The sequence below is a fragment of the Lontra canadensis genome, unplaced genomic scaffold (genome assembly GCF_010015895.1).
Source record: "Lontra canadensis isolate GAN:19392208 unplaced genomic scaffold, GSC_riverotter_1.0 scaffold32, whole genome shotgun sequence".
NCBI classification, from domain to species: Eukaryota; Metazoa; Chordata; class Mammalia; order Carnivora; family Mustelidae; genus Lontra; species Lontra canadensis.
In genome coordinates, this window is record NW_022631026.1 from 18,300,811 (window position 1) to 18,326,245 (window position 25,435).

Below are 25,435 nucleotides of genomic sequence, written 5' to 3' on the forward strand. Positions count from 1 at the left end.
GCCACTTCTAAACCTGACTTCTAAGGATGGCATACTGACATGGACAAAGTGTTTTGTTAACTGTAAGGCAAGTATTATTCAAATGTACTGGTATGGTTAATACTGGTGGATGTTACAGCAACTTTTAAAGTAAAAGTTTTATTCATTCAACCAACACAATGAGCTTTGGTTTCCTTATTTGCAAAATGGAGATAGCTACCTTCACTGAGTTGTTAACATTCAATAAATGACAACACTCTAAAATCTTCCCTTGAGGCTAAGCATTGGATTGAACATCAGAGGCATTAAAAATACAAAAAGCTCCCTGCTCTTAAGAAGCTTGGTCTCTGTGACCACCTACCACCAAACAATTCTTGATACAGTTCCAATTGCTGATTTGTTTTCTGGTATCAAATAAAAAGGGAAAGTTTAAGAGAAAACACTGACATGTTTTACAAAAAGTTTACAAGTTTATTCATGTAACATTCTAACATGTATTAAAGTTTCAAGCAGGTCCTTTTGAATCTCGAATAAGAAATTACAACATTCAGCATTACTTAAAAATAAGAAAAGAGTGATGTGGTCACTTATGGGTTTTAGTCTAAAATGAAAATGCAGAAAATGTTTATTTTGGTGGATCTGTGTTGATGCCGTATTTCTCCTTGAGAAGCTTCAACTGCTCTTCCTTCTTTTTTGTGTCCATCTTCTGAAATGCCTGAAATGTGGTAAGCACCAAGAATAACAGTTACTGATCTGTCATCAAATGAATTTCACCAGTAGCACTAGCGAACCAAGAACTCACAGTATACTCTTCCCCTCATGGTACACTACTTCTTAACATGGACTCCCCACAAAATGAGGACTGTGGCCTGATACTTACCCTGTTGGCATTATAGTACAAAACCACCAGGTATCTGTTACAAACATTGAATCCTGAAAGGTGATCACATGCATTCTTGGCATCAAAGATGTCTTCATAGACCACATAAGCTGTTCCTCTAGTTTCGGGTGTGTTCCCCCTGCAGAGTGAAATCAGACTTAATTAAAATACACATTTACTGGAGTTAGGAAAGACGTTGGGTTTGAGGTTGGGTGTTAAGGAGAATAACTACCATGACTTCCAGGGCTTGCCGAAACCTCAGATGGGAGGCCTTCTGGCCAAGCACCTGCGATTTCATATTGCTGGAACATTCCCTAGGGGTTGCAGCTTTCTACAAGTTTGCTGTGGCCAAATCAAGAAAGAAGGATACGCAGATTTCTACAGAAATTATGATTCCGTGAGAGATTTTGAGGAGATGAAAAAGGCTGGTATCTTTCAGAGTGGAAAGTGATTTTGGAATGTTAAGAATTTCTTTGGGTTGAGTTCCATGGAAATTTATCACTGACCTGTGTTCCTGAACTATGTGTTCCTGAACTATGAAACATGATTGCTGAGCTATGGAATAGTTTCTTTATAAATAAGTAACAAATACTTGGAAAAAAATACATTTACCTGAGCACTGATGGTTGAAGAACTGTCTTTTAAACCACTAACCACTGAAGATTAGAGACAGTAAGTTAAAGTATTTTGAGATCAACCTGAACACTGTTAGATTATGGACACGTATGCTGGATAAGCCTATTTCTTGAATTAAGGTAATTTTTGTTTTCTTTTTTAAGTAAAACAGCTACAAGTTAAACTTGCTGTGTCAAAACTACTCCTATAGCTACCAAAGCACTAGCAGCAAAGAACTAGCTTGAAACTTTAGCTCAGTCTTTATGTTTACTGTCCTAGTCTTTCCTACTTCTCACACTAAGAACTAAATTTTTTTTTTAAAGATTTTATTGATTTGAGAAAGAGAGAGAGAGAGAGAGAGAGAGAGCATGTGTGCATAAGGCGTGCACAGAGGCAGAGGGAGGGAGAAGCAGATTCCCCGCTGAGCAGGAAGCCCTACTGGGCCCTGATCCCAGGACCCGGAGACCATGACCTGAGCCAAAGGAGATGCTTAACTGACTGAGCCACCCAAGCGCCCTCAATTCTCAGTCTTAAGTTGGAAAGTACAGCATTTCGTAGGAGTGATGGTTATTAATCAGCAATGATTAGAATGAGGTTTTTCGTATTGCACATTTATGCAACAGAACCAATACTTAAAATTATTTACTACACTATTACCTGGTAACTAGTCCCTTGTTTCTAAAAATTTTAATTTTCTCCCTCACTCCACTCTAATTTCTTTCTTTCTTTTTTTTTTTTAAAGATTTATTTATTTATTTATTTGACAGAGATCTCAAGTAGGCAGAGAGGAGGCAGAGAGAGGGGAAGGGAAGCAGGCTCCCTGCTGAGCAGAAAGCCTGTTGCGGGGCTCAATCCCAGGACCCTGAGATCATGACCTGAGCCGAAGGCAGAGGCTTAACCCACTGAGCCACCCAGGCGCCCCTAATTTCAAGATTTTATTTCATTCTATTTTTTAAAAAATATTTTATTTATTTGACACAGAGAGAGCACTAGCAGGGGGAGCTGTTGGCAGAGGAAGAGAGAGAAGGAGGCTTCCTGCTGAGCAAGGAGCCCGAACTGGGGCTTGATCCCAGGACTCTGGGATCATGACGCAAGCAGAAGGCAGACACTCAACTGAATAAGCCACCCAGGTGTCCCTAAAATCTTATTTTTAAGCAATATCTACACCCAGTGTGGGGCTAGATCTCACAACCCGAAGATCAAGAGTCATGTTCTCGGGGCATCTGGGTGGCTCAGTGGGTTAAGCTCAGGTCATGGTCTCGGTCCTGGGATCGAGCCCCGAAACAGGCTCTCTGCTCAGCAGGGAGCCTGCTTCCCCTCTCTCTGCCTGCCTCTCTGCCTACTTGTGATCTCTGTCAAATAAATAAAACCTTTAAGAAAAAAAAAATAATAAAGTAGGGCCAGGTGCCCCTCCCTAACCCTAATTTTAGTTTCAACTGTTAAAGACCTCACAGTCACCATCAATGTAGGAAACAAATGTTTCTGAGCAGTATTTTACTTAGGTTTATCAAATCCATAAAAATAAAACCTATCTGTGTCTGCAGAAAGGGTGGTGGTAGAAGCCCCTACCAAAAAGATGGTAAAATTATAGAGGATATGTAGGAAAACAGCCGACCATTATGCTTTATGGCCAGGAAAGGACGTAAAGAGTTAATGCGGTTTCTTCCACTTAGAAGATTCACTGCTTTTCTAAAATATGGTACAGGGGCGCCTGGGTGGCTCAGTCGGTTAAGCGTCTGCCTTCGGCTCAGGTCATGAGCCCAGGGTCCTGGATCGAGCCCTGTGTTGGGTTCCCTGCTCAGCAGAAGTGTGCTTCTTCTTCTCCCTCTGCCTCTCCTCCTGGCTTGTGCTCTCTCACTCTCCCTCAACTAAATAAATAAAATCTTTAAAAATAATAATAATAATAATGTGGTATGGTCAGCTCCCAACTTTTCGTACACTCATTTTTAATAATATATGCACTCTCATGCGTTACACAGCCCCGCTGGCTCAGGAGAAGGGCTGAGCTTTGGCAAACACGGGTGGGAGGGAGTGTGCTTTTGGGCGGGGTCATCTGCTCGCCAGGGCAGAAGCTCGCTAGAAGTGGAAGGTGGACCTTGCTTGTGGATATGGAGCTGCTTCTGGTATAGGTTTTCCTTGCCACCTCCTCTCTTCACCTCACCAGCTTCCTTCGCGGGGAGGGAGGGAAGTGTGAAGAGCAACAAACTGCAGCAGCAGATGGCCATGTGCTTGTCAGTGGGGGCAGTGGGCACAGGTCCCACTCAGCTTATGCTCCCAGTGTGATAAAGATGGACCCCTCCATCTGTGTTCTAGCCACCCAGTGCCAACTGTGGAATAAGGTTTAAGACTGGGGGCTGCCTCTCCATCTGCCATGGTCCCCGCATAGGGTCAAGCAAAGGTAGGAGGCCAGGGAAAGGGGAGGTACCTGTTAAAATTTGATCCAGTATAAGACCACAGCGCTGGGCCCTCATCAGTGCTCATACCTCCTGTAAAGGGGGATGGGAGACGTACAGGGTGCTGGGTTGGCCAGAGGGGGCCAGTGTCCTTGAATGCTTACAGGCTGTTAGGCTAAATAGGCCCAATAAGGGATTTTATAATATTCCTTACTTTCCAGGAATACTCTAACAACTTTTGGACATTTTTTAAAGTTTGTTTATTTAAGTATTCTCTACACCTAATATGGCGCTCAAACCCCACGAACAAGAATCATGTGCTCTCCCTACTGAGCCAGCTAGACACCCCAACTCTTAGGACTTTTGACTTTTAGTTTCCAAGAATGCATCAGCTTGAAAAGAAATTTTTATAAATCAAAAAAAAAAAAAAAAAAGAATGCATTAGCTATGAAGTTGGGGATTGCCCAAAGGGAAAAAAACCACTGCCTCAAAGATTTTACCAGGGGTGCCTGGGTGGCTCAGTCATTAAACACTTGCCTTTGGCTCAGGTCATGATCCCAGGGTCCTGAGATCGAGCCCTGAATCGGGCTCCCTGCTCAGTGGGGAGCCTGCTTCTCCCTTAGCCTCTTCCCCTGCCTTGTATTCCTTCTCTTGCTGTCTCTCTGTCAAATAAATAAATAAAATCTTAAAAAAAATTTTTTTGGGGGGGTCAAAAAGTCTATTTCTCCTTTGGAATAAAAACATAAAGAACTTGGGGTGCCTGGGTGGCTCAGATGGTTAAGCATCTGCCTTCGGCTTAGGTCATGATCCTAGAATCCTGGGATCAAGCCCCGCATTGGGCTCCCTGCTCAGTGCAGAGCCTGCTTCTCCCTCTCCCTCTGCCATTCCCTCCACTTGTACTCTCTGGCTCTATCTCTCTGTCAAACAAATAAAATCTTAAAAAAACACGAAACATAAAGAACTTAGTATTTTAGTTCTTGTTAACTGTCCAAGAAAGGTCTTATATTTCATTTTCTCTCACAGCACCATGTACACAAGTGCTAAGAGGTATTTGAAAAGTGGAGATCTACTCTCTCCCACCAATTCTCTAACACCCTTTCTCCTGGAAGCTTAAGAAAAAAATTATCTCTTCCTCTTACATCTTCTGAGGAACTAGAACAGGGATGGGTACTAACCCCATTTTAAAGATTCTCATCTCAGTGTCCTAGCTGCTGATTATCAACCTAGTATCTTAACCATATTGTAACTTCAATTTCTAAAAAGTATGTAGTTGGTACCTGCTGCGTGGCAGGCACTGCGCCAACATTATTTTCTCGATTGGTGGTAAACCTCAGAGTAGGAATGAGAACACCTCATCATGTGCATCAACCTCTCTGGGCCTCCGCTGCTTCATGGGTCAAACAGCCATATCAGGACCTGTCACCTGCCCTACACTGTACACGTTTTAGTAATCAAGAGGTAAAAGGTATGAACGGGCTTTAAAAAGTTCAAAGCATCAAGTGTCTGCTACATGCCAGGAAGGGCAACCTTTCATCCCAGTTTGCCCAAGACTGTCCAGGTTTTAGCACTCAGTCAGGTCCCAGAAAACCCCTTGGTCCTTGGGCCAACTGGGAAGGTGGGTCGCCCTAATTCTAGGTTCCAGATATATGATGAAGCATGATCACAGCTAGGGAACAACAACAACAAAAAAATCTGTTTTCAATCTATAATTCAGACCCAAATTCCTGCTTTTATGAATTTATTCAACAAATATATATTGTGTTCTTTCTGTAGGACAGGCACTGGAAATAGAATAGTGAAAAAGACAAGCATCCTCCCTCTCTTCAAGGAACTTTATCCAAGTGGGAGAAAGATAGATAAAGACAGATGAGAAATATTATAAAGGAAGTAGATAGCTGTGACAGAGATTACTGGGAGGACACGGATGACTTAACACTAGGGTGGTCAGGATAAACCTCTTTGAAAAGGTGACACTGTAGTGGAGACCTGAAGAATGAGAAGGCAGACGGGAGATGAGCTGGGCGAAAACCATTCCAAATGGAGGGACCAGAGTACAAAGGCCCTGAGCTACTCCGCACCTCTCTAAAGATGCCACTGCTTGATCATCCACCTTGGCTTTCGGAAACACTAACTTCCTGATGTAAGCATCTCTTAATTGCATACTATCAGTAAATTTTATAACACTTTCAGAAGTCAATCACAACCATGTTCTGTATTATTCATTTACTTATATTTATATACATGGGGTGTTTAACGTGTATCAGGCATAACAGCTATCAACCCAAAATGAAAAGAATATATGATACCTGTCCTGGAGGAGCTCACAGGCTGGCAGGAGAGTCAAGTACAAAGACAACAGCAAAATCATGTGTTATAAGATGTTCACAGAAGGCACTATGGGAGAATAGAGAGGGGTGGCTAATGCACACTGGGAAGAAAAGACTCCATGACAAGGTGCTTTCACAGACATGACCTACTTTGATCCTTATTAAAATTCTTTTAGGGTGAGCCTGGGTGGCTCAGTCGTTAAGTGTCTGCCTTTGGCTCAGGTCATGATCCCAGTGTCCTGGGATGGAGCCCCAAGTCGGGTTCCCTGCTCAGCAGGAAGCCTGATTCTCCCTTTCCCTCCCCCCCTGCTTGTGTTCCATCTCTTGCTGTCTGTCAAATAAATAAATAAAATCTTAAAAAACAAAAACAAAAACAAAACTCTTTAGGCTAGAGTGGAGGGGGGTGGGGGGACGGGGTGGCTGGGTGATGGACACTGGGGAGGGTATGTGTTGCGATGAGCACTGTGTATTGCGTAAGACTGATGAATCACAGACCTGTACCCTTGAAACAAATAATACATTATATGTTAATAATAATAAAAAATTCTTTTAAGACAGTAAGTTAGGAAGATTGTGTTTCGTAAGTAACTGAAGCTCAGATGGATTGAGTATTTTACCCAGTTGTGCATGACTAGCCAAAGTCCAACTAGTATTTGAACTCAGGTGTTACAACCAATTCAGTAAATTTAACATGCTGCCTCCATGTTAAAAAGCTGAAAGGCAGTCTATCTACATTAGCTTACATGTGAGAGAGCAGAAAACCAAAAAGCTGGACAACTTGTCTGAGGTTGCAGGGCCTGAAGCAGAATCTTATCTCCTGATCTCCAAGTCAGGGGACCTTCTCTATGCCGTTCTTATACATTTAGAACAGGGTTTCTTAACCTAGGATTCACGTATCCACTGAAATCATATACAAAATGTTTCATGTATTGTTCTTTGAAAAGGGTCCAAAGCTCTTATCAAATACTCAAAGGACTAAGACTTCCTGAAGAGGATGGCTGGTCTGTAACACCTCATTTCCATCCCCACGTGAGTACCAATGATGATGTATTGCTAGCATTTGGTTGACTTTCTGGAAGGAAAGTAATGATTTAAAAGGAGTGTCCTCAAGATCTTACGGAGATCTAAAAACCAAGAAGCAGCTCTCAGTTCACAAAAGAAAATGTATTAAGAAAGAGATATTCAAGGGCATCTGTGGGCTCAGTTGGTAAAGCATCTGCCTTTGGCTCAGGTCATGATCCCAGGGCCCTGGAATCGAGTCCCGCATTGGGTTTCTTGCTCAGTGGGAGCAAGGAACTTCTCCTGTTCCTCCCTGCTAATACTCTCTTGCTCTCTCTCTCATATAATAAATAAAACCTTAAAAAAAAAAAAAAAGGAAGAGATATTCAGGGGAAGCTGGATGGCTCAGTTGGGTAAGTGTCCAACTCCTGGTTTTGGATCAGGTCGTGATCTCAGGGTCATGAGATTGAACCCTGTGTTAGGCTCTGCACTCTGTGCAGAGTCTGCTTAAGATTCTCTCTCTCCCTCTGCTCATGCTCCCAATAAATAACTAAATAAATAAATAACTGAATGAATGAATGAATGAATAAATGAATGAATAAATGAATAAACAAATGAATAAATAAATGAATGAATGAATGAATGAATAAATAAATCTTAAAAAAGAAAAAGAAAATATAAGAGACACTCAGGGGTGCCTGGCTGGCTTAGTACAAGCATATGACTCTTGATCTCAAGGTCATGAGTCTGAGACCCCATGTTAGGTATAAAGATTAATTTTAAAAACTAATAATAATAAACTTTTAAAAAAAAGAAGAAGAAGATGAAGAAATCCTTTCAGATGAACTCTTAGGTAAGTGGCCCATTTATACTAATTAGAGTATTACCAGCTATGGATCTGTGTAGTGTACTCAATTTAAAATGAGAAAATATGGGGGTGCCTGGGTGGCTCAGGGTGAAGCCTCCGCCTTCAGTTCAGGTCATGATCTCAGGGTCCTGGGATCGGGCCCTGCATCAGGCTCTTTGCTCAGCAGGGAGCCTACTTTCCCCGCTCTCTGTGTCTGCCTCTCTGCCTACTTGTAATCTCTCTGTCAAATAAATAAAATCTTTAAAAATAAATAAATAAAATTAGAAAATTTTATCACTAAATAGTTGTGTGAAGCTATAAAACAGACAACTATTGGGGCACCTGGGCAGCTCAGTTGGTTTAAGTGTCTGACCCTTGCTTTCAGCTCAGGTCAGGATCTCAAGGTCTTGGGACGGAGCCCAATCCATGCTCAGCAGGGAGTCTAAGGATTCTCTCTCTCTCTCTCTCTCTCTCCCCCTTTGCCCTTCCCCTTGTTCCCATGCTCACTCATGCTCTCTCTCAAATAAATAAATCTTAAAACAAAACCCAGACAATTATCACCTCCACACAAGGTTGTAGTGTTGGTGATACAAATAAAAGCACCTATTACAACAAATGATATTTTGTAGATGTTCAATAAATATCATCTGAAAATATAAACACCAATTTTTATATTTAAATTAAAACCTGAACTTGTGTTGCAATTATTCTCCCATATACTTTTATTTATTTTACTTTATTATTATTTTTTTAAAGATTTTATTTATCTGTTTGACAGAGAGAGAGATCACAAGTAGGCAGAGAGGCAGGCAGAGAGAGAAGGGGAAGCAGGCTCCCCTCTGAGCAGAGACCAATGCGGGGCTCGATCCCAGGAGCCTGGGGTCATGACCTGACCTGAAGGCAGAGGCTTAACCCACTGAGCCACCCAGGTACCCCCCATATACTTTTAAATCTTCAATAGAAAAAAGTAATAATAATAAATAAATCTTGGGGTGCCTGGGTGGCTCAGTCATTAGATGTCTGCCTTTGGCTCAGGTCATGATGCCAGGGTCCTGGGATTGAGTCCTGCATTAGGCTCTCTGCTCAGCGGGAAGCCTGCTTCTCCCTCTCCCACTCCCCCTGCTTGTGTTCCCTCTCTCCCTGTCTCTCTCTCTGTCAAATAAATAAAATCTTTAAAAATCAATCAACCAATCCATCTTCAATAGAGAGCTGTGGTTGGGAAAAAAAATAATTTTTCTCAGTTACTTGTAGAGCTCCTTACTCAGTTTATTCAGAAATTCTGGAGTCAGTAAAGGAAACAGGAGAGAAAATTAGAGTTAGTGCACATAAAAAACACAGCATCATACTGATTTTACAAGTGATAGTTATGCGATAAAGGTTCTTTCTTTTCCCACCGGCTCCCCTCAAACCATTCATTATACTTCATGCCTTCTCTAATTTCACAACTACTATTCTTGGCTCTCACTGAGCTAGATCAGGAAGGTGTCATTTTTTTCCATACAAAAAAAAAATCTCATCTCCCAGATTTCAATCCATTTAGTCTCTAGGCTCTTGGTTAGGCCTTGCTGCCAGCTATAATTCTGAGATGATACAATCATTTTCATGAAACGACATTTCAAAAATCTCAGTAAGACTCACACTCGGATTTGACGAATAGGTCCATATTTCCCAAATATATCATACATTTCTTCAGCTGTGATTTTGTATGGCAAATTTCTTATATATAAAATCCGATTTACTTCAGGTGGAAGTCGAATCTAAAATGAGAAATATGTACTATTATTATAATCAGGGGCAGAAGTGCTACTACCTAAAAAAAATGTCTCATAATAAATTCTCACAGTAGGGGCACCTGGGTGGCTCAGTCACTGGGCATCTGCCTTTGGCTCAGGTCATGATCCTGGGGTCCTGGGATCGAGACCCGCATCAGGCTCCCTGCTCATTGGGAAGCCTGCTTCTCCCTCTCCCATTCTCCCTGCTTGTGCTCCCTCTCTCTCTCTGTCAATTAAATGAATAAAATCTTAAAAATAAATAAATAAGTAAAAATAAATTCTCACAGTAAAAGCAAATAAAAACCCCACATAATAGTCAAGAATAAGAATTATTTTTAAAAGATTATAATCTGATATTCCTGAAAATGGCATTCTTTTCAGAAAAGCAACTGGGCACTAGTTTTAGGGAGGACTATTAGTAGGAACTAGTAAAGGCTACTATAAAACCCAGGCTTCCAGTCACTGCAGTTAAACAAGGATTTTCAACCTCATTTAAAAGTCCTCAATGCCTCAGACATATATGGGAAAGAACAAAGGGAACTGTTCTTGCTTCCAAGACAATGAAACTCCCATTGATGACTCTTATCTGGTCTTATCTGGAAGGTTTCTGCCTTCCCTGAACTTATCAGCTCCCTACTTACTACCCTATTTTGCTTTTTTCTTATCTTTCAATCAAGCATCTGGAAAGATCTATATACTCACTTACCTCATAATCTTTACTTCACTGACACTCATCAACCTACCACAACCCAGCTTCTACCTCAGCACTGATGAAAATACTTTTACACTAAGACCTTTAAAAAGGGGTAGGGAGGGGTACAGGGAGAGAATCTCAAGCAGACTCTGTGCTGAGCATGGAGCCCACCATGGGGCCAGATCCCATAACCTTGAGATCAAGATCTCAGCCAAAACCAACAGTTGGGTGCTTAAAAGACTGCACCACCCAGGCACCCTGGTATTAAGACTTTATTTTTTTCTTTTTTAAAAAGATTTTATTTATTTATTTGACAGAGAGAGAGATCACCAGTAGGCAGAGAAGCAAATGGGGCAGGGGGAGTGGGGGAAGCAGGCTTCTCGAGGAGCAGAGAGCCCGTCATGGGGATTGATCCCAGGACCCTGAGATCACAAGCTGAGCTGAAGGCAGAGGCTTAACCCACTGAGCCACCCAGGCGCCCCACATTAAGACCTTTTAACTTCAGTGTTCAATTGTCGTCACACTTAACTTCTGAGGCTTCTGACAGTGTTGACTATTTTTGGCACTTTTATTTCCTACCACTCTGGCTAGTTCTTCTCACTCTTCTTTGCCATTAAAATATGCTCTTCTACAGAGTTTTACTTTTAGAATCCTTTTTGACCCTTTGTATACTCTCCTTAATTCTACACTCTGTGATCTCTTAACCACACAGATGGTTTCCACAGTAAGTTGATGACTCTCAAATATATATCTCCTATCTTGAGTTCACTCCTGTGTTCTTATTAACATATTCAATTACATACTGGATACTCATTTGCTCAAAAACTATTGAACTGGCAGCTTTTTAAGGTATTAAGCTAAGTGTTGTATAAGAGGAAAAAGAGGATACTTATTCCCTGTCCTCAAACTAGTAGTGGTGACAAATGGTCAACAAATAAGTACAATAAAGTTTTAGATTTAAGATTTCGGACTGAGTTCAAACAGACAATCGACACTTCCAATTATAATACACTTCTCCCATAACTCTGCTTTCTCATTCTGTGCGATACTGTATCACACTTTCTTTCCTCAAACCTTACCACCACCACTCCCTCTAACATCTGAGTTGCGTTGTAACCTCTTCCTTGCCTATCCTAGGAATTGATCTTCCCTCTTGCTTACTGAAGAAAGTATACATCACCAAATGGTAAGTACCTTATATTCATGTCACTAAAGCCACCGATCTAAATTCATCCATATCCACCCCCTCTTCCTGTCATCCTCTACTCAAAACCTTCACTCCTGAACTTACCTCATCTTTCTCCCACATCATCAATTTCTCCCACTTTACTGGATCATTCTCAGTGACACACAAATACACCTTATATAAAGTCAACTATTATTCAACCTCTGTACTCCCTATTCACATGAAAACTTGAAGAGCTATCTCTATTTTCTTAACTTCCAACCTCTTTTCATCCCACTGCAACCAAGTTTTCATTCACTGAAATGATCATCATCAAGGTCACCAAAATTCTGCATCTCACCAAGTCCAATTTTCTGTCTTTATTATCCTATACCTCTCAGCCTTATAGCTGACCTACCCTCTTTTACTTGAGACAGTTTTTCTTAGGTTTCTATAATACCCCATTCTCTAACAAAAGAATGCAAACAGAAGAGCTTTTCGTTTTATTCACTGTTGTATCCCCAATACCTAGACTAGTGTCAGGCACACAGTACATGTTCGGTAAATTTAACTTCTGAATTCTTCCCTCTCAATTCCGGCACATAGTAGGTGCTCAAACATATTAAAACATTAATGAGGGGCGCCTGGGTGGCTCAGTGGGTTAAGCCCCTGCCTTTAGCTCAGGTCGTGATCCCTGGGTCCTAGGATCGAGCCCCGCGTCGGGCTCTCTGCTCAGCAGGGAGCCTGCTTCCCCCTCTCACTGCCTGCCTTTCTGCCTACTTGTGATCTCTCTCTCTCAAATAAAAAAAAAATAAATAAAATATTAAAAAAAATAAATAAAACATTAATGAAAAATCCAAAAAGCTCCGTGACTTTAGGAGAATCCCAGGCTTTGGATGCCTGTGAGATATTAGATTACTTATTGCAGACTAGGCTGTGCTCCTGACTTGGCGAAAATCCTGTCGCTAGGTCGTAGGTGCTGATCAAGCAACAAATGCTGTAGGACTGACACCAGAGTAAGAAACCGAGGGAACTCTCAAAAGGGGTGGAGCCGGATCTGTGGCTCAAGGAGCATATCCGCAAGGACGGGGCCAGGAAGGAACTGCCAGTATTAGGACAGTAAATTCTGGGCTACTCTGGCCTGGGGAACCGAGCAGGGGCAAAATACACAGTTCCACGCCGTTAAAAAAGTCCAGGAGAGAGGTCCGCCCCCCCCCCCACCCCGCCCCATTCTTCTGCTGAATGCCCGGAAACTCACATTCGCCCTCTTGGCCGCTTGCATCGCCATCTTGGCGGGCTGATAAAGTTACTGCAACAAACACTGGAATTCCTCCGGACACCTCCGGAGCTCGCTCTACTGGACCGCCACACGGCCTCAAACCCAGGACATCAACATCTAACCTCCGCCGGAAGCTTTACTACACGCCGGATGATCTCCCTCTTACGTCCAGACGTGCTGACGTAATGTCCCCTTTCGAAAAGACTCCGGGGCAAGAGGAACCTGAAACGAAAAGAGAGAACGGCAAGATGAAAGGCGAGCGTTCGAGACCCTTGTACAAGCCGCACCGGAAAGGGTGGGGCCTGGGTTAAGGAAGGGGCGGTGTTCCTGTCGAGGCGGCCCTGAGCCGAGGATCCGGCCAGAGGGGCGGGGCCTAGGAGAGCGGGACGAGGTAGGGGCGCTCCCAGGTGAGTTGCGGGGGGATAGGGTGGGTCCTGACGTGGGACGGGTCTCAGTGAGGCGCGCGCGGCGTGGGCGTAGGGCTGGTGGGTGGGCCCGGGCTTCTGGGGTTGCGCAGAGAGGCTTTCGGGGGTTGTGGCACGTTGAGTGGTGGCTGACGCTTTTCGTTCGGTATCCGCGACCCGCGACCCCCGACCCCCGGCCCTGGACCAGCCAGAGTTGAGTACCCACTGTTCGGGCCTGTGCTGTAATCCCTGCGACAACTGCGGTCGCGACTCCCACCCCACCCGCGCCGCGGCGCAGGCCGCGGTCTGGGGCCGCCACAGTGAGAGGGCAGCCCTTCAAATCTACTCTTTATTTCATTCGATTGTTTTTACACGGATCCGGAGGCCAGACCAGGGAGGGCCAGTGGGTTACAGGGCGGCTTGGAGTAGCACCCGATCTCTTTCCTGCGTACTATGGACTCTCTCCAGTTTGTCCTGGGAAACTTGTCCTTCATTGCGGCAGTTCCAGGACGATTTTGCCCACGTTCTTGTTACTCTCCATGTATGCATGGGCCTCTTGGATTGCAGTCACGGGGTAGACTCTGTCCAACACGGGCAGTAGACGTTGGGGACTCTCCGTGGAGAAGTGGGGTAGGATTTGTTCTGTAAAAGCCTCCACCAGCCTTTGCTTGTACTTAAGATGAGGAAAAGGAGACATCAGCCTAGACAAAGACTTTACCTTGCTGCTCCCCATCCTCTTATTAGCCTCTGTGCTCTCTCTGAAATGTGTACACACCTGAAGATGCACAGAGAGTACCCACCCCCTTCACTACCAGCAGGTATGTGCGTGCCCCCAAATGTATAATCTCTTCTGTACCAGGGAAAAAGCCTGAATCCTGTACTAAAATATTGGTGGCACTGACAACACGACTGTTCTTAAAGGTTTAAAGCAGGTGGTGGCCACAGACAGGATTTCTGAAGGCTCAGTTCAAAAGGGATGTTTAAGCTCTACTATCCCACAGGTGTGAAATACTCAGTGGGAAAACATTCCCCAGTCTGGTACCTGCTGGAGTACCACATAGAGAAGATTTCAGTAGCATAATCTATTGAAGGCAGAACCTTAACTAACCTTATTCACCTTTCTTATCACACCTTTCCTTTGAAGACAACATCTTGGCACTATTAGAAATATATTTCCTAATATTGTCAATGCTTTGTTCATTCTGTTAGAAAATTTTAAATAACATGCGAAATGTTCCCTACATTCCAAGATGCTGAGACTTCTATTGACTACTTTTAATTAGTTCTGTGAAAATGGTTACTTATTTATTCATGGGAGGGGGCAGGTTTCTACTTAGGCTCTCTAACAGAAGATGTGTCAGATCTTCCTTTCTTGGAGCTATATAAAAGCACCACACTTTTGTGGGTAATAATTACATCACGTTATCTTCTCACTCATCATTCACCTTTTTGTCCCTAGACCTCAGCAGAGTGGTGATCAGACTTCCTCGTTTAAAAAGTAGCTTTGAAAATAGAGGTCCACTGACATCAGTTCCTCCCATCAGACCATAGAGAATCCAGCGGCCGTCAAGAGCCAGGCAGTTGACGTTTTTCTCCCAGTAGGATCCACCTATGCAGTCTAGAACAAGGTTGACTCCAGCACCTTTCACAGGAAACACAGATTTGTAATGCTCATCAGACACAGAAGGCTTTGTGCAAAGTAAGATTCCATAGCATATTTGTGAATATATGGGTATATATGCAGGTGGGAGTGGTAAAATCTGTAGGTTGGAACTAGAAGCACTGCTCATAGAAACACTGTTGTAGATGGAGTTTAGGTAACTGAACTTTATCATACATGTATGCTGTAGTTCATGTTTTATGATTCCTAGCCACAGCAAGAGGGAAATGGGGCAACACCACGACCTGGTTTATCTCTTTTGATCCCCATTAAGTACAAAACCCACAGTCAACCAGGCACAAATGAAAACAGAACAGGGGAGGTCCGCCCAGTCTACAGGACAGGCTAAATTATCATAATCTAAATTATGAAATGTCTGTGCTGGGTTATCTGAATCGTAATTTTACAGGTGTTCGTTTCACGTTTCCTTTTTAACTCACGCGAAAAATGGAAAGGGATAAGCCAAAAACAGACACATTTGGCTTGGGAATACAGAGGCTCACCCCTTTAGAGAGCTACCATCCTAACCCTACTCTGACCACACCAAGCTCCTGTTAACTCATTGCAGAGTGACTCGGAAGAAGGGCTCCTGGCTAATTCTAGTCCAACTCTCTCCGACTCATCCGGTTTCTGGAAAGTGTATGAATGCTATCCCTTATGACAATGCACACAGAAACATTTTAGTCCTAAACACTACCTGCCTGTCTCCAGAGGTCAAACACCTGAATGCGAGAACTTGGCAGGGTAGCTGCTGTGTATTTAGCAGAGCACTGGCAAACTTCGGGCCGGTGAGGACTTGACAGAACCATCTCTGAAATTCCTGTTGGGCTGCAGGAGCTACTGCTTACCTTTGGTGAATTTCAGTGTTGCCTCAGAAAAATCCTCTTCTTTGTAATTGAGTCCGGCCGCTGCTCCAAGCTTTTCTGCCATCTGAAGCTTGTGCCGGGAGCCAGCCGTGACTAGAGGAATCGCTTCAGCCATGCGGGCGAGCTGGATGGCAGCCGTGCCCACGCCACTTGATCCTGCATGGATTAGCACGGTCTCTCCAGCCCCAACGTTTCCTGCGGCACAAAGCACAGGAACCATTCTCTTTACAAGTGCTACACATGCCCCACGCAGGCGCATTCTACCACACGCCCCTGGCCCTGGCCCACCAAATGCCCAGTTTCTTGGTCTCTTAAGAGAACACGATGACAGCTCTTTTTTGTTTTACTGACTCTTATCAAAGTGGAAGAAAACCTTTTGAAGCACTTGTTAGCAGTCACATCCACAATCTGTTTTACTTAAGAAATGATCCCGAGATGCGCATCTCTGACATGTACCTTAATAGATAAGAATACGTACCATTGGGGCGCCTGGGTGGCTCAGTGGGTTAAAGCCTCTGCCGTCGGCTCAGGTCATGATCTCAGGGTCCTGGGATGGAGCCCCGCCTCGGGCTCTCTGCTCAGCAGGGAGCCTGCTTCCCTTCCTCTCTCTCTGCCTGCCTCTCTGCCTACTTGTGATCTCTGTCAAATGAATAAATAAAATCTTAAAAAAAAAAAAAAGAATGCGTACCATTCCCACTGTCACCACCTGAAGCCAGTTCCTCTTCAGTCTGAAACTGGTCTTCAACTGGTCTCAACGATCCAGTCACCACACACAACCACCAGGCTCCTCTTACTTAAATGGAGCCTTCATTATGTTACTTTCTCCTCAAAATATAAAGTGGTTCTCAGCTGGCTCTTTCATCAGGTTCGGGCAATGTGCCATTCAAGGCCACTGAAACCCAGTCCTAGTCTCATCTTTCACAGATGATAATCATCCTTCACTCTGAGTGGAGCAGCTGATTTCACCAGGACACTCTCTTAAGCCACCAAGGCTTGCCTTCTGTCACATCTCAACTTTACCCACCCTTTAAGTCCTTCTCTTCCAGAAAGCTCTCTCTTAACCACCTGTGCCCACACTAACTATTCCCATCTTGAGTTTTGTTTTTTTTTAAGATTTCATTTTTTCATTTGACAGAGAGCGAGCAGGCCCTGGAGGGAGGGGCAGAGGGAGAGGGACAAGCAGACTCCCTTCTGAGCAGGGAGCCCGATGCAGGGCTTGATCCCAGGACCCTGGGATCATAAACCGAGCTGAAGGCAGATGCTTAACTGAATGACCACCCAGGTGCCCTTTCTCCCTCCCACTCCCATCTTGAGACAAGGCCATCTTCTGAACTCTATGGTTGTCTAATTTCTGTACATGCCTTGTCTTCCCAGGTTTACTCTGTTCCCTGACAACAGGGACCAAATCTTAGGCTGGCCCCATCACCTCTTGGCTGACTTCAGCAGGACTGAGGAGGAATAAAAGACTGCCTGGCCCCTTCTACTGTACTAGGGCTTGCAGAGAGAAGCTCAGCGAGACTTTGCGCTGCTGAGACTACTGGTGGGCCTACAGTGTGAAGATGGGCACAGGCCTTCTATCCAGCGCTTTCTAGGCTTTCCATCTGCTAACCATATTTTCAGCCTCAACATCAGGTCATTGGTAACATGGTGTGAGGACCTCATACTACTGATAGTACATCAGGGTGAGCTGTTGGGTGTGGCGTAGTGGCCAGGTCAAAGCCACCCCAGAAGACTGCTGGGTTTTGAGGTAGCTGAGTCATCAAGTAACGGAACCACACTGTATAGAGTGAGCATGGGGGGGCCTCCTCACCCACAAGATGTAACAGCTGGAAGGCGGTAAGCCAGGCCTCTGGGATGGCTGCAGCCTGGGACAGGGTCAGTCCTGCTGGGATGGGCATGAGGAACTCTTCAGGGGCAGTGACATACTGAGCCTGTCCCCCGCCAGGCAGCAGAACCATGGCTGGGTCCCCAATTTTCCAGTGCCCCTGGCAGGCATGCCCCAGCTCTGCTATGTGTCCAGATGCCTCCAGTCCCAAAATGCTGCTGGCTCCTGGGGGTGGGGCGTACTGGCCCTGTCTCTGCAGAAAGACGAGTGAGCTAAGTGAGAAGCATGGTCAGGAATGTGTGCATTACTGTCCCTGGGCCTCTTCCAGAAGCCCCCCTTTTTCTCAAAAAGGTCAGGATAAAGACAGGTTTTGTAAGTCAGGAAAAGAGACAGGAAAAGTTAATTCAAGTAAGATACTGTAGGTCATATAATCAGTGGATGTCAGAACTGGTAGGGTCCTTAGCTATTTATCCGAATGCCTTGTTTTACAAATGGAGAAACAGACCTGTAAAGGGAAATGCCTTGTCCAAAGTCTGAAAGTAAATTAGTAGCAGGACTTAGGAACAAAACCATGGAATCCTTTTTTTTTTTTTAATTTTTTTTTCCCCCCGAAACCCCATTCACTCCATTTAACCCCATTTCCCACAGATAAAGGGCTCAGCCATTGACACAGGGAAGTCAAGTGTAGCCTGGGACCAGAGCCAGATCTGGGTTCCATGATGGTGCCCACCAGCAAAAACCATGGACTTCTTAATGATCGTTCTCATAATAAGTGCCAGGCTCTGTCCTCACGCATTGCAATCCTCAGAAGCCTCTGACTGGAGGCTTCAGAGCAGAGGGGCTGAACTAAGAGTGTGTACTAGAACCATTTGAGGAGCTTTGTCAAGGTATACATGCCTGCGTTGTGGTCATGTTTATTTTTGAAAAGTGCCCCAAGGGTGTCTGGGTGGCTCAGTCAGTTGGACTTCTGCCTTCCCTCTGCTGCTCCCCTTGCTTGTGAGAGCACTCTCTCTAATAAATAAATAAACAAAAATAAAATCTTTAAGAAAGAAAAGTGCCCCCAGGTGATTCTGGCCCATTTCTGTTACCCCAATCAATACAGCTGGCTTAGTTTAGCGTTTCAAACAGCAGGAAAAAAGACTCCTAGAGTATAGTCCCTGGCCAGCTCCGGGACCCTACATCTCCCGGATCCTACAAGCAGAAAGAGTGCAGACTTTGGGTCCACAAAGCCCTAGATTTGAATTACAGCTGCCCGGATTACTGCTGTCATGGCCTTGGGTACACTGCTTAACCTCTGACTCTGTTTATCTGTATAATGCGGAAGGTAAGCAGGGTTGCCAGAGGAGTGAAATAGAGACAGAGCAAGGCCTAACACACAATCCCCTCAACAAAGGGTAGTTCCCATCTTCTTATCTGTTAGCCTGAGCAGATGATGGATTAACACAGCGTAGATGCTGCTTTGTAAATATCCCCGTATACTGTCTTAGAACCCCCAGCACACATTCTGCAGACACATCGTGATGAATGTTACAGGCAATGCCCTAGGTCATTCCTTCATCTGTCTGGTAAATGTTTATGGAAGACCCTGGAATCCCACCATTCCCCAGCCACTGCCTGACCCCTGGGCACCTGGAGTAAGTCGGCCCGGTTCAGGGCACTGGCCGCCACCTTCAGGAGGACTTCACCCTCTGCTGGGCTGGGCTTGGCCACCTCCTTCAGGTAAAGGTTTTCTGGTCCTCCCGGCTTGTCGAAGTGCACAGCTATCATGTTCTCTGAGGACACTGTAGAAGCAAGGAACGGAGCCGGAGGCCCTTTGCGGAGCGCAGCGCCCCCTGCCGGCCAGCGGCTTCCCTTTCGGTCTCCACGAGGTCTGACCCTCGCCGCGCCCCACCCTCCTTCCCGCGACGTCCCCGCAGCCTCCAGACGGATCCCTCGCAGAGGACGCAAGTTAGGACTGGGGGAAGTGGGGACACCGTCCCGGAGCGTGAGCAAGCTGCGCTGCCTCTGAGCTGGAACCCCCCCCCCCCGCCTCCACGGGCCCGAGTGTGAGTTTCTGGAGACTTACTGGGGCCCGGGTCTCCGCGGCTCTCCGCTGCTCCCCGCGGCACTGCGCGGTCCTGCGCTCCCCGCCGTCGGGTCCCTGCGGGAGAACTCCGGGACCCAGCACCGCCTCGGCGGCGAGCGCGAAGCACTGTGGGCAGTACCGGGGGTGGGACTGACCCGAGCCTACCCTCCTCTTCCTTCGGCTCCTTCCCCATTGAAGATGCAAACTTGGTGACAGCGAATCAAGTTCTGTTCTTTATTTTTTTTTCTTTTTTTTTTTTTTTTTAAGCCTGGGAAACTAATCTTTCTTCCTTTTGGCAGATGGTCCAGCCCTTGCTGCTTTGAGAAGAAAGAACTTCCTCTCTCTCGGGAACTGGACTCGGACTCTGGGCCGGCGATGGGTCACTTTTCCAGCCGGGCCAGGCCTTTAGCTCCTGATGTCGTAAGGCTGGTATCCTAAGTATGGGTCGGCAAGCAGGGTGCTGTTGCGAGGAAAGTGAGGAGGAGTAGGGGGAAGGGAGAAGGTGAGCGCTGCCTGGAATCCTTACCTCTCCTGCTCTTCCTCCCGGGGAGGAGGGAGCGGCGCCTGGAAGCTGCTGCCCAGTGAGGCAGTTGGACTGGTTAAGGCTGTATGAGTAGGCTACAGCAGGGTTTCTCAGGTTTGGCACTGTTGACACTTTGGGATTAAAAAAAAAAAATTTTTTTTTAATTTTTAAAGATTTTTATTTATTTACTTGAGAGAGAGCATGTGCAGAGGGAGGGGCAGCGACAGGGAGCTCAGATGTGGAGCGGATGTGGAGCTCGATCCCAGGACCCTGAGATCGTGACCTGAGCTGAAGGCATATGCTTAACCCACTGAGCCACCCAGGCGCCCCACTGTCGACACTTGAGACTAGATAATTCTTAATTCTGAAAGACTGTCGTGTGCATTGTGCAGTGTTTAATAGCATTCCTGCTCTCCACCCACTAATAGCACTAGCGCCCCATCCAGTCAGGACAAAAAAAAAAAATGCCTCCAGGCATGGGGGGAGCACAAAATTGTCCCCAGTTAAGAAGCAGTGGATCCACACAAATGTGTGCTTGTATAAAACAAGTAACTTTTTTTAAGTGTCTTCTAATTTACCACCTCTTCACATGTATTCTCATTTGGTCTTCATAAAGCTCAGCTGAAAAGCAGCTGAGATGTAGAAAGATTAATTTGATTTCAAGGGGCACATGGCTAGTGAGTGCCAAGCCAGGAATCCAATTCACATGTCCTGGTGATGAGGGAGCAGAAGGCTGGCCGACGACAAAGCACAAGCTGACACCCTGAAACCACCACTCCTGGGTGGGATCTGCGTGGCATTCCTCCAGGAAACTTCCAACTATCTTTTTTTTTTTTTTTTTAAGATTTTATTTCTTTATTTAACAGAGAGGGAGAGTACAAGTAGGGAGAGCAGCAGGCAGAGGGGGAGGAAGAAGCAGGCTCTCCACTGAGCCCGGAGCCAGATGTGGGACTCGATCCCAGGACCCTAGGACCATGTCCCGAGCTGAAGTCAGCCACATAATGAACTGAGCCACCCAGGCGCCCCAACTTCCAACTATCTTAATGTCATTGCCTTGCCAGAGGGTAAAACAATCTTAACTTGACAATGGCAAGGCCTCCAGTGGCTTGTAGGTCCTCTTGAATATGAAAGTTCTTTTGAAAACCTCTTTTTTCCTTCCCTCTCTCGACTCCCAAGTATATAATCAGCCACCCCTCACAACCCTGGGAACAGCAGCTCTTTCTGCCCATGGGCCTGTCCCCCTGCTTTAATAAAACCACCATTTTGCACAAAAGGTGTCTCAACAATTCTTTCTTGGCTGTCAGCTCTGGACCCCACACTGATGTGGTAAACAAAGGCAGAAGAAAAATGATTACATTTCCCTACTACCTATAGCCCATTGACAAGTCTTTGAAACAGGCAGAGTGACATTCTCCTAGGGACTCAACTGCCTCGATGTTAATACTTTGCTAAGGGCAAAAGACAATCCTAGCCCCCCGCCCCACCCCCAATCCTGTAAGTCTACTTTAACATATAAAAATTCCTTTAGCAATTTCCTTTCTCTCAGGGCACCTGAATGGCTCAGTCAGTTAAGCATCTGCCTTTGGCTCAGGTCATCATCCCAGGGTCTTCGGATGGAACCCTGCATCGAGCTCCCTGCTCAGCAGAGAAACTGCTTCTCCCTCTCCCTCCACCTGCTGCTCCCCTACTTGTACTCTGTCAAATAAATATAATCTTAAAAAGGAAAATTTCCATTTTCTCTAAACCCCCCAAAATACGTGTTGGGAACTACGCCCCCCCGCTCATGCATATGGCCCACTGATACACATCTGAAGGGCTTCATGACTAAGGTTTTATTAGACAGTAATAAATGACCTTTTCCCAACAATAGTTAGCCCCCTCAAGGTCGTGGAAACCTTGCTTCCAAATTCTTTAGAGACTTAATGCTATCCCTAACCCCCTCCCAACTTGAAAGTATACAATAGGCCACTCCTCCTGACGTGGGGTCTTCTTTCTGCCCTTTCTGCCCATGGGTTCTGTCCCCGTGCTTTAATAAAACCACCGTTTTGAGGGCACCTGGGTGGCTCAGTGGGTTAAAGCCTCTGCCTTCGGTTCAGGTCATGATCCCAGGGTCCTGGGATCGAGCCCCACATCGGGTTCTCTGCTCAGCAGGGAGCCTGCTTCCCTACCTCTCTCTCTCTGCCTGCCTCTCTGCCTACTTGTGATCTCTGTCTTTCAAATTAAAAAAAAAAAACAAAACAAAACCAAAAACCACCGTTTTGCACCAAAGATGTCAAGAATTCTTTCTCGGCTGTCGGCTTTGAACCAGGTGCCCACAAGTTGCTTTCCTTAAAGCATATCTTGCTGTAATTCCCTGTCAAGATCCAAATTTTGGAATTGGCTGGTAATTTTTGCAGTGGCAGTTTTTCACAGTCCCCCACATCTCTGGCCTCTAATGAGGCTCCCCAAAGGTATATATTTAGCAGAACAAACAAGATCCTCTGCATTAGGAATGGGGCAGAGGTACTGTTCTGAGGTGTAGTTGCTGCTGCTATAAGTTAAATGGGGCTGGAGGCCTAGAATAATCTCTTCCAGATGTCCAGCGGGGTCCTAGCCCCTTCAGAGGCTTTTGCACAGTGCTGCTGTGTCACCTTGAGGCAAAGCTTCTCTGGTGACCAAGCCAGCACTCTGGCAGCCCAGCAGCTCAAGGATGACTCGTTCTGGAGGAGAGTAAGGGCTGCCACTTTTCCCTGGAGGAGCTGGGGCTGGGTTGTTCGTGGTAGCTTTCGTGCCTGCAGGGCTTTCTCTGGGTGATTTCTCCCCTCTCTCCATGGGCATTCCCCCCTGAGGTTGGTGGGGCAAATCCCAGGAGCAGGGACTTGGGAGAGCTCTGAGAGAGAGAAGGCTTGGAGCAGCCTGGCAGGGTCCTCTGCCCCATCTTGTGGGGACTGTTTCTTTGGCTACCTGCCCCTGCCATCATCCTGGGCACCCATCCATGTGACTCAATGTCCAGGGCACTTCTTGCCCTGGGCAGTAGTCTTCACACTTTATTCTCAAATAGACAAAACTTTTTCAAAAACTAGGCCTGTGCCCTCTTAAATTTTAAAGTTGGTATCTAGGGGTGCATGGGTGGCTCAGTCAGTTAGGCGTCTGCCTTCAGCTCAGGTCATGATCCTGGGGTCCTGGGATTAAGCCCTGCATCCGGCTCTCTGCTCAGTGGGGAGCCTGCTTCTCTCTCTCACTTTCCCTCTCCCTCTGTGCTCTCTCTCTCTCTCAAAAAATAAACAAAAAATCTTAAAAAAGAATAAAGTTGAGGGGCACCTGGGTGGCTTAGGGACTTAAGCCTCTGCCTTCAGCTTAGGTCATGATCTCAGGTGCCCCCCACCCCGTCCCCGCATCGGGCTCTCTGCTCAGCAGGGAGCCTGCTTCCTAGTCTCTCTCTGCCTGCTGCTCTGCCTTTTTTTTTTTTAAGGTTTTATTTATTCATTTGACATAGAGATATAGAGAGAGAGGGAGAGGGAGAGCGCGAGAGCGAGCATGAGCGTGCACATACAAGGAGGGGGAGTGATGGCTGGCAGAGAGAGAGGGAGAAGCAGGCTCTCCACTGAGCAAGGAGCCCGATGTGGGGCTCTATTCCAGGACCCCGGGATCATGACCCGCGCTGAAGGCAGACACTTAACCAACTGAGCCATCCATGCGCCCCCTCAGAGCACTCTGATATTTATAATCATCCAGTAAAAATGTGCAAAACAGTTCTTTAACAGTTGGAAGTTTTAAAATGTAATCTTTCTTCTAGTACTCCTATTTTCATTCTACTTTTCTCATAGAATTATATATTGCTATATTTTATACTTTATTGATCATTCTTATCTGGAACAAAAATGTGTACTGTAATTTAAAAAGTGATTTCCTGTGACCACGGGGCTCTAAGTGTTCAACTTCTTCTGGATTTTTTTTTTTTTTAAAGATTTTATTTAATTATTTGAGAGAGAGAGAGAGAGAGCATGAGAGGAGAGAGGTCAGCAGGAGAAGCAGACTCCCTGTCGAGCAGGGAGCCCCATGCGGGACTCAATCCCGGGACTCCAGGATCATGACCTAAGCCGAAGGCAGTCGCTTAACCAACTGAGCCACCCAGGTACCCCAACTTCTTCTGGATTTTATTATCATTACAATATTCTTAGTCCACAAGTGATCAAAACATTATTTTGAATTTTTATATTTTAAGTATTATTTGAAATATTAATAATTATTGAACATGGAAAGTAAAATTTTATTGGAAAGATAGCTCTTAATGACCATTGGTGGGGTTGAATTTTTCCAAGTAATTATGTCTGTGGTGAATATTCCTCATTGCTAGAATTAGACTGGGATCAACATTAATTCTCTTCCTATTTTTCATTTTTATAGACAAGCTCTGAGGAATATAATTTGCATAAATTAGATGGGAAAGAGAAATTTCATTATAGGAATGTCAGCCAATTCTCTGAATACCTCTGAGTTATATGATTAAAAACTATATAATGATCTATCATTGAAAATTATTTTCAGTGATCTATGAGCTGGCAACTTAATTAGGTCTTTCTTCAATTTTGTTGAAAGCAAAGACTTGAAAACCACTCAACCTGTTAAGGATTTGTTATACAGCTATAAGTGTCATTCGGGGTCTTAGCATCTGGCGTCATACTAACAAAACTTTGTGAAGATTTATCAAATGATTATCAATTATAGCTGCTGTTTTTTCACTTAGAGACACCTTGTTTAAATTGATATACTCACAAAGGATTCAGAAAGTAAAAATGTTAATTTCAATACAGTTTTGCTAAGACAATTTTTATTTTTTAATTTTTTTCCAACTACATTAATTTAATTTTTTCAGTGTTCCAAGATTCATTGTTTATGCACCACACCCAGTGCTCCGTGCAATATGTGCCTGCCTTGATATCCACCACCGGGCTCATTCATCCCTCTACCCCCTTCCCCTCCAAAACCCTCAGTTTGTTTCTCAGAGGCTAAGACAATTTTTAAAAATCAAGTCCTTCTACCTCATCATATACTTCAAATATATTTTCATTAACATCTGGGAGCTGCAGATTAATTATGAAAAACCTCTGTGATGTTCTTATTGGCAAAGCCAGTTCTCTTGTTAAATAATCAGCCAAATAA

The 25,435-nt window shown here is 45.0% G+C and overlaps 2 protein-coding genes and 1 pseudogene across 2 annotated transcripts; 1 reads left to right on the forward strand and 2 right to left on the reverse strand.

Annotated features, from left to right (window-relative positions):
• Positions 1-427: 427 nt before the first annotated feature.
• On the reverse strand, positions 428-13,189 carry SF3B6 (splicing factor 3b subunit 6). Its single transcript, XM_032866940.1, has 4 exons — positions 12,930-13,189; positions 9,679-9,797; positions 860-998; positions 428-694 (listed from the first exon to the last, which is right to left on the reverse strand). The coding sequence occupies exons 1-4, from the start codon at positions 12,957-12,959 to the stop codon at positions 605-607; spliced, it is 378 nt and encodes a 125-aa protein (XP_032722831.1). The 5' UTR covers positions 12,960-13,189; the 3' UTR covers positions 428-604.
• LOC116873297 lies at positions 1,077-1,310 on the forward strand (annotated as a pseudogene).
• Positions 13,190-13,731: 542 nt separating the features above from the next.
• TP53I3 (tumor protein p53 inducible protein 3) lies at positions 13,732-19,787 on the reverse strand. The gene is given in 7 exon segments (XM_032866949.1): positions 13,732-13,897; positions 13,899-14,027; positions 14,800-14,996; positions 15,863-16,075; positions 17,691-17,958; positions 19,335-19,486; positions 19,771-19,787. Coding segments are annotated over 7 exon segments (1,095 nt in total). The 5' UTR covers positions 19,772-19,787; the 3' UTR covers positions 13,732-13,762.
• Positions 19,788-25,435: the final 5,648 nt, after the last annotated feature.

Bases quoted from the DNA above. Each gene is read 5' to 3' on its own strand.
- SF3B6 (XM_032866940.1), bottom strand. From the start codon at position 12,959: ATGGCGATGCAAGCGGCCAAGAGGGCGAAT. The intron at 9,798-12,929 runs GTGAGTTTCCGG...TTCTCATTTTAG, and splicing joins AAGCGGCCAAGAGGGCGAAT to ATTCGACTTCCACCTGAAGT. The intron at 999-9,678 runs GTGAGTCTTACT...TTCACTCTGCAG, and splicing joins CCTATTCGTCAAATCCGAGT to GGGGAACACACCCGAAACTA.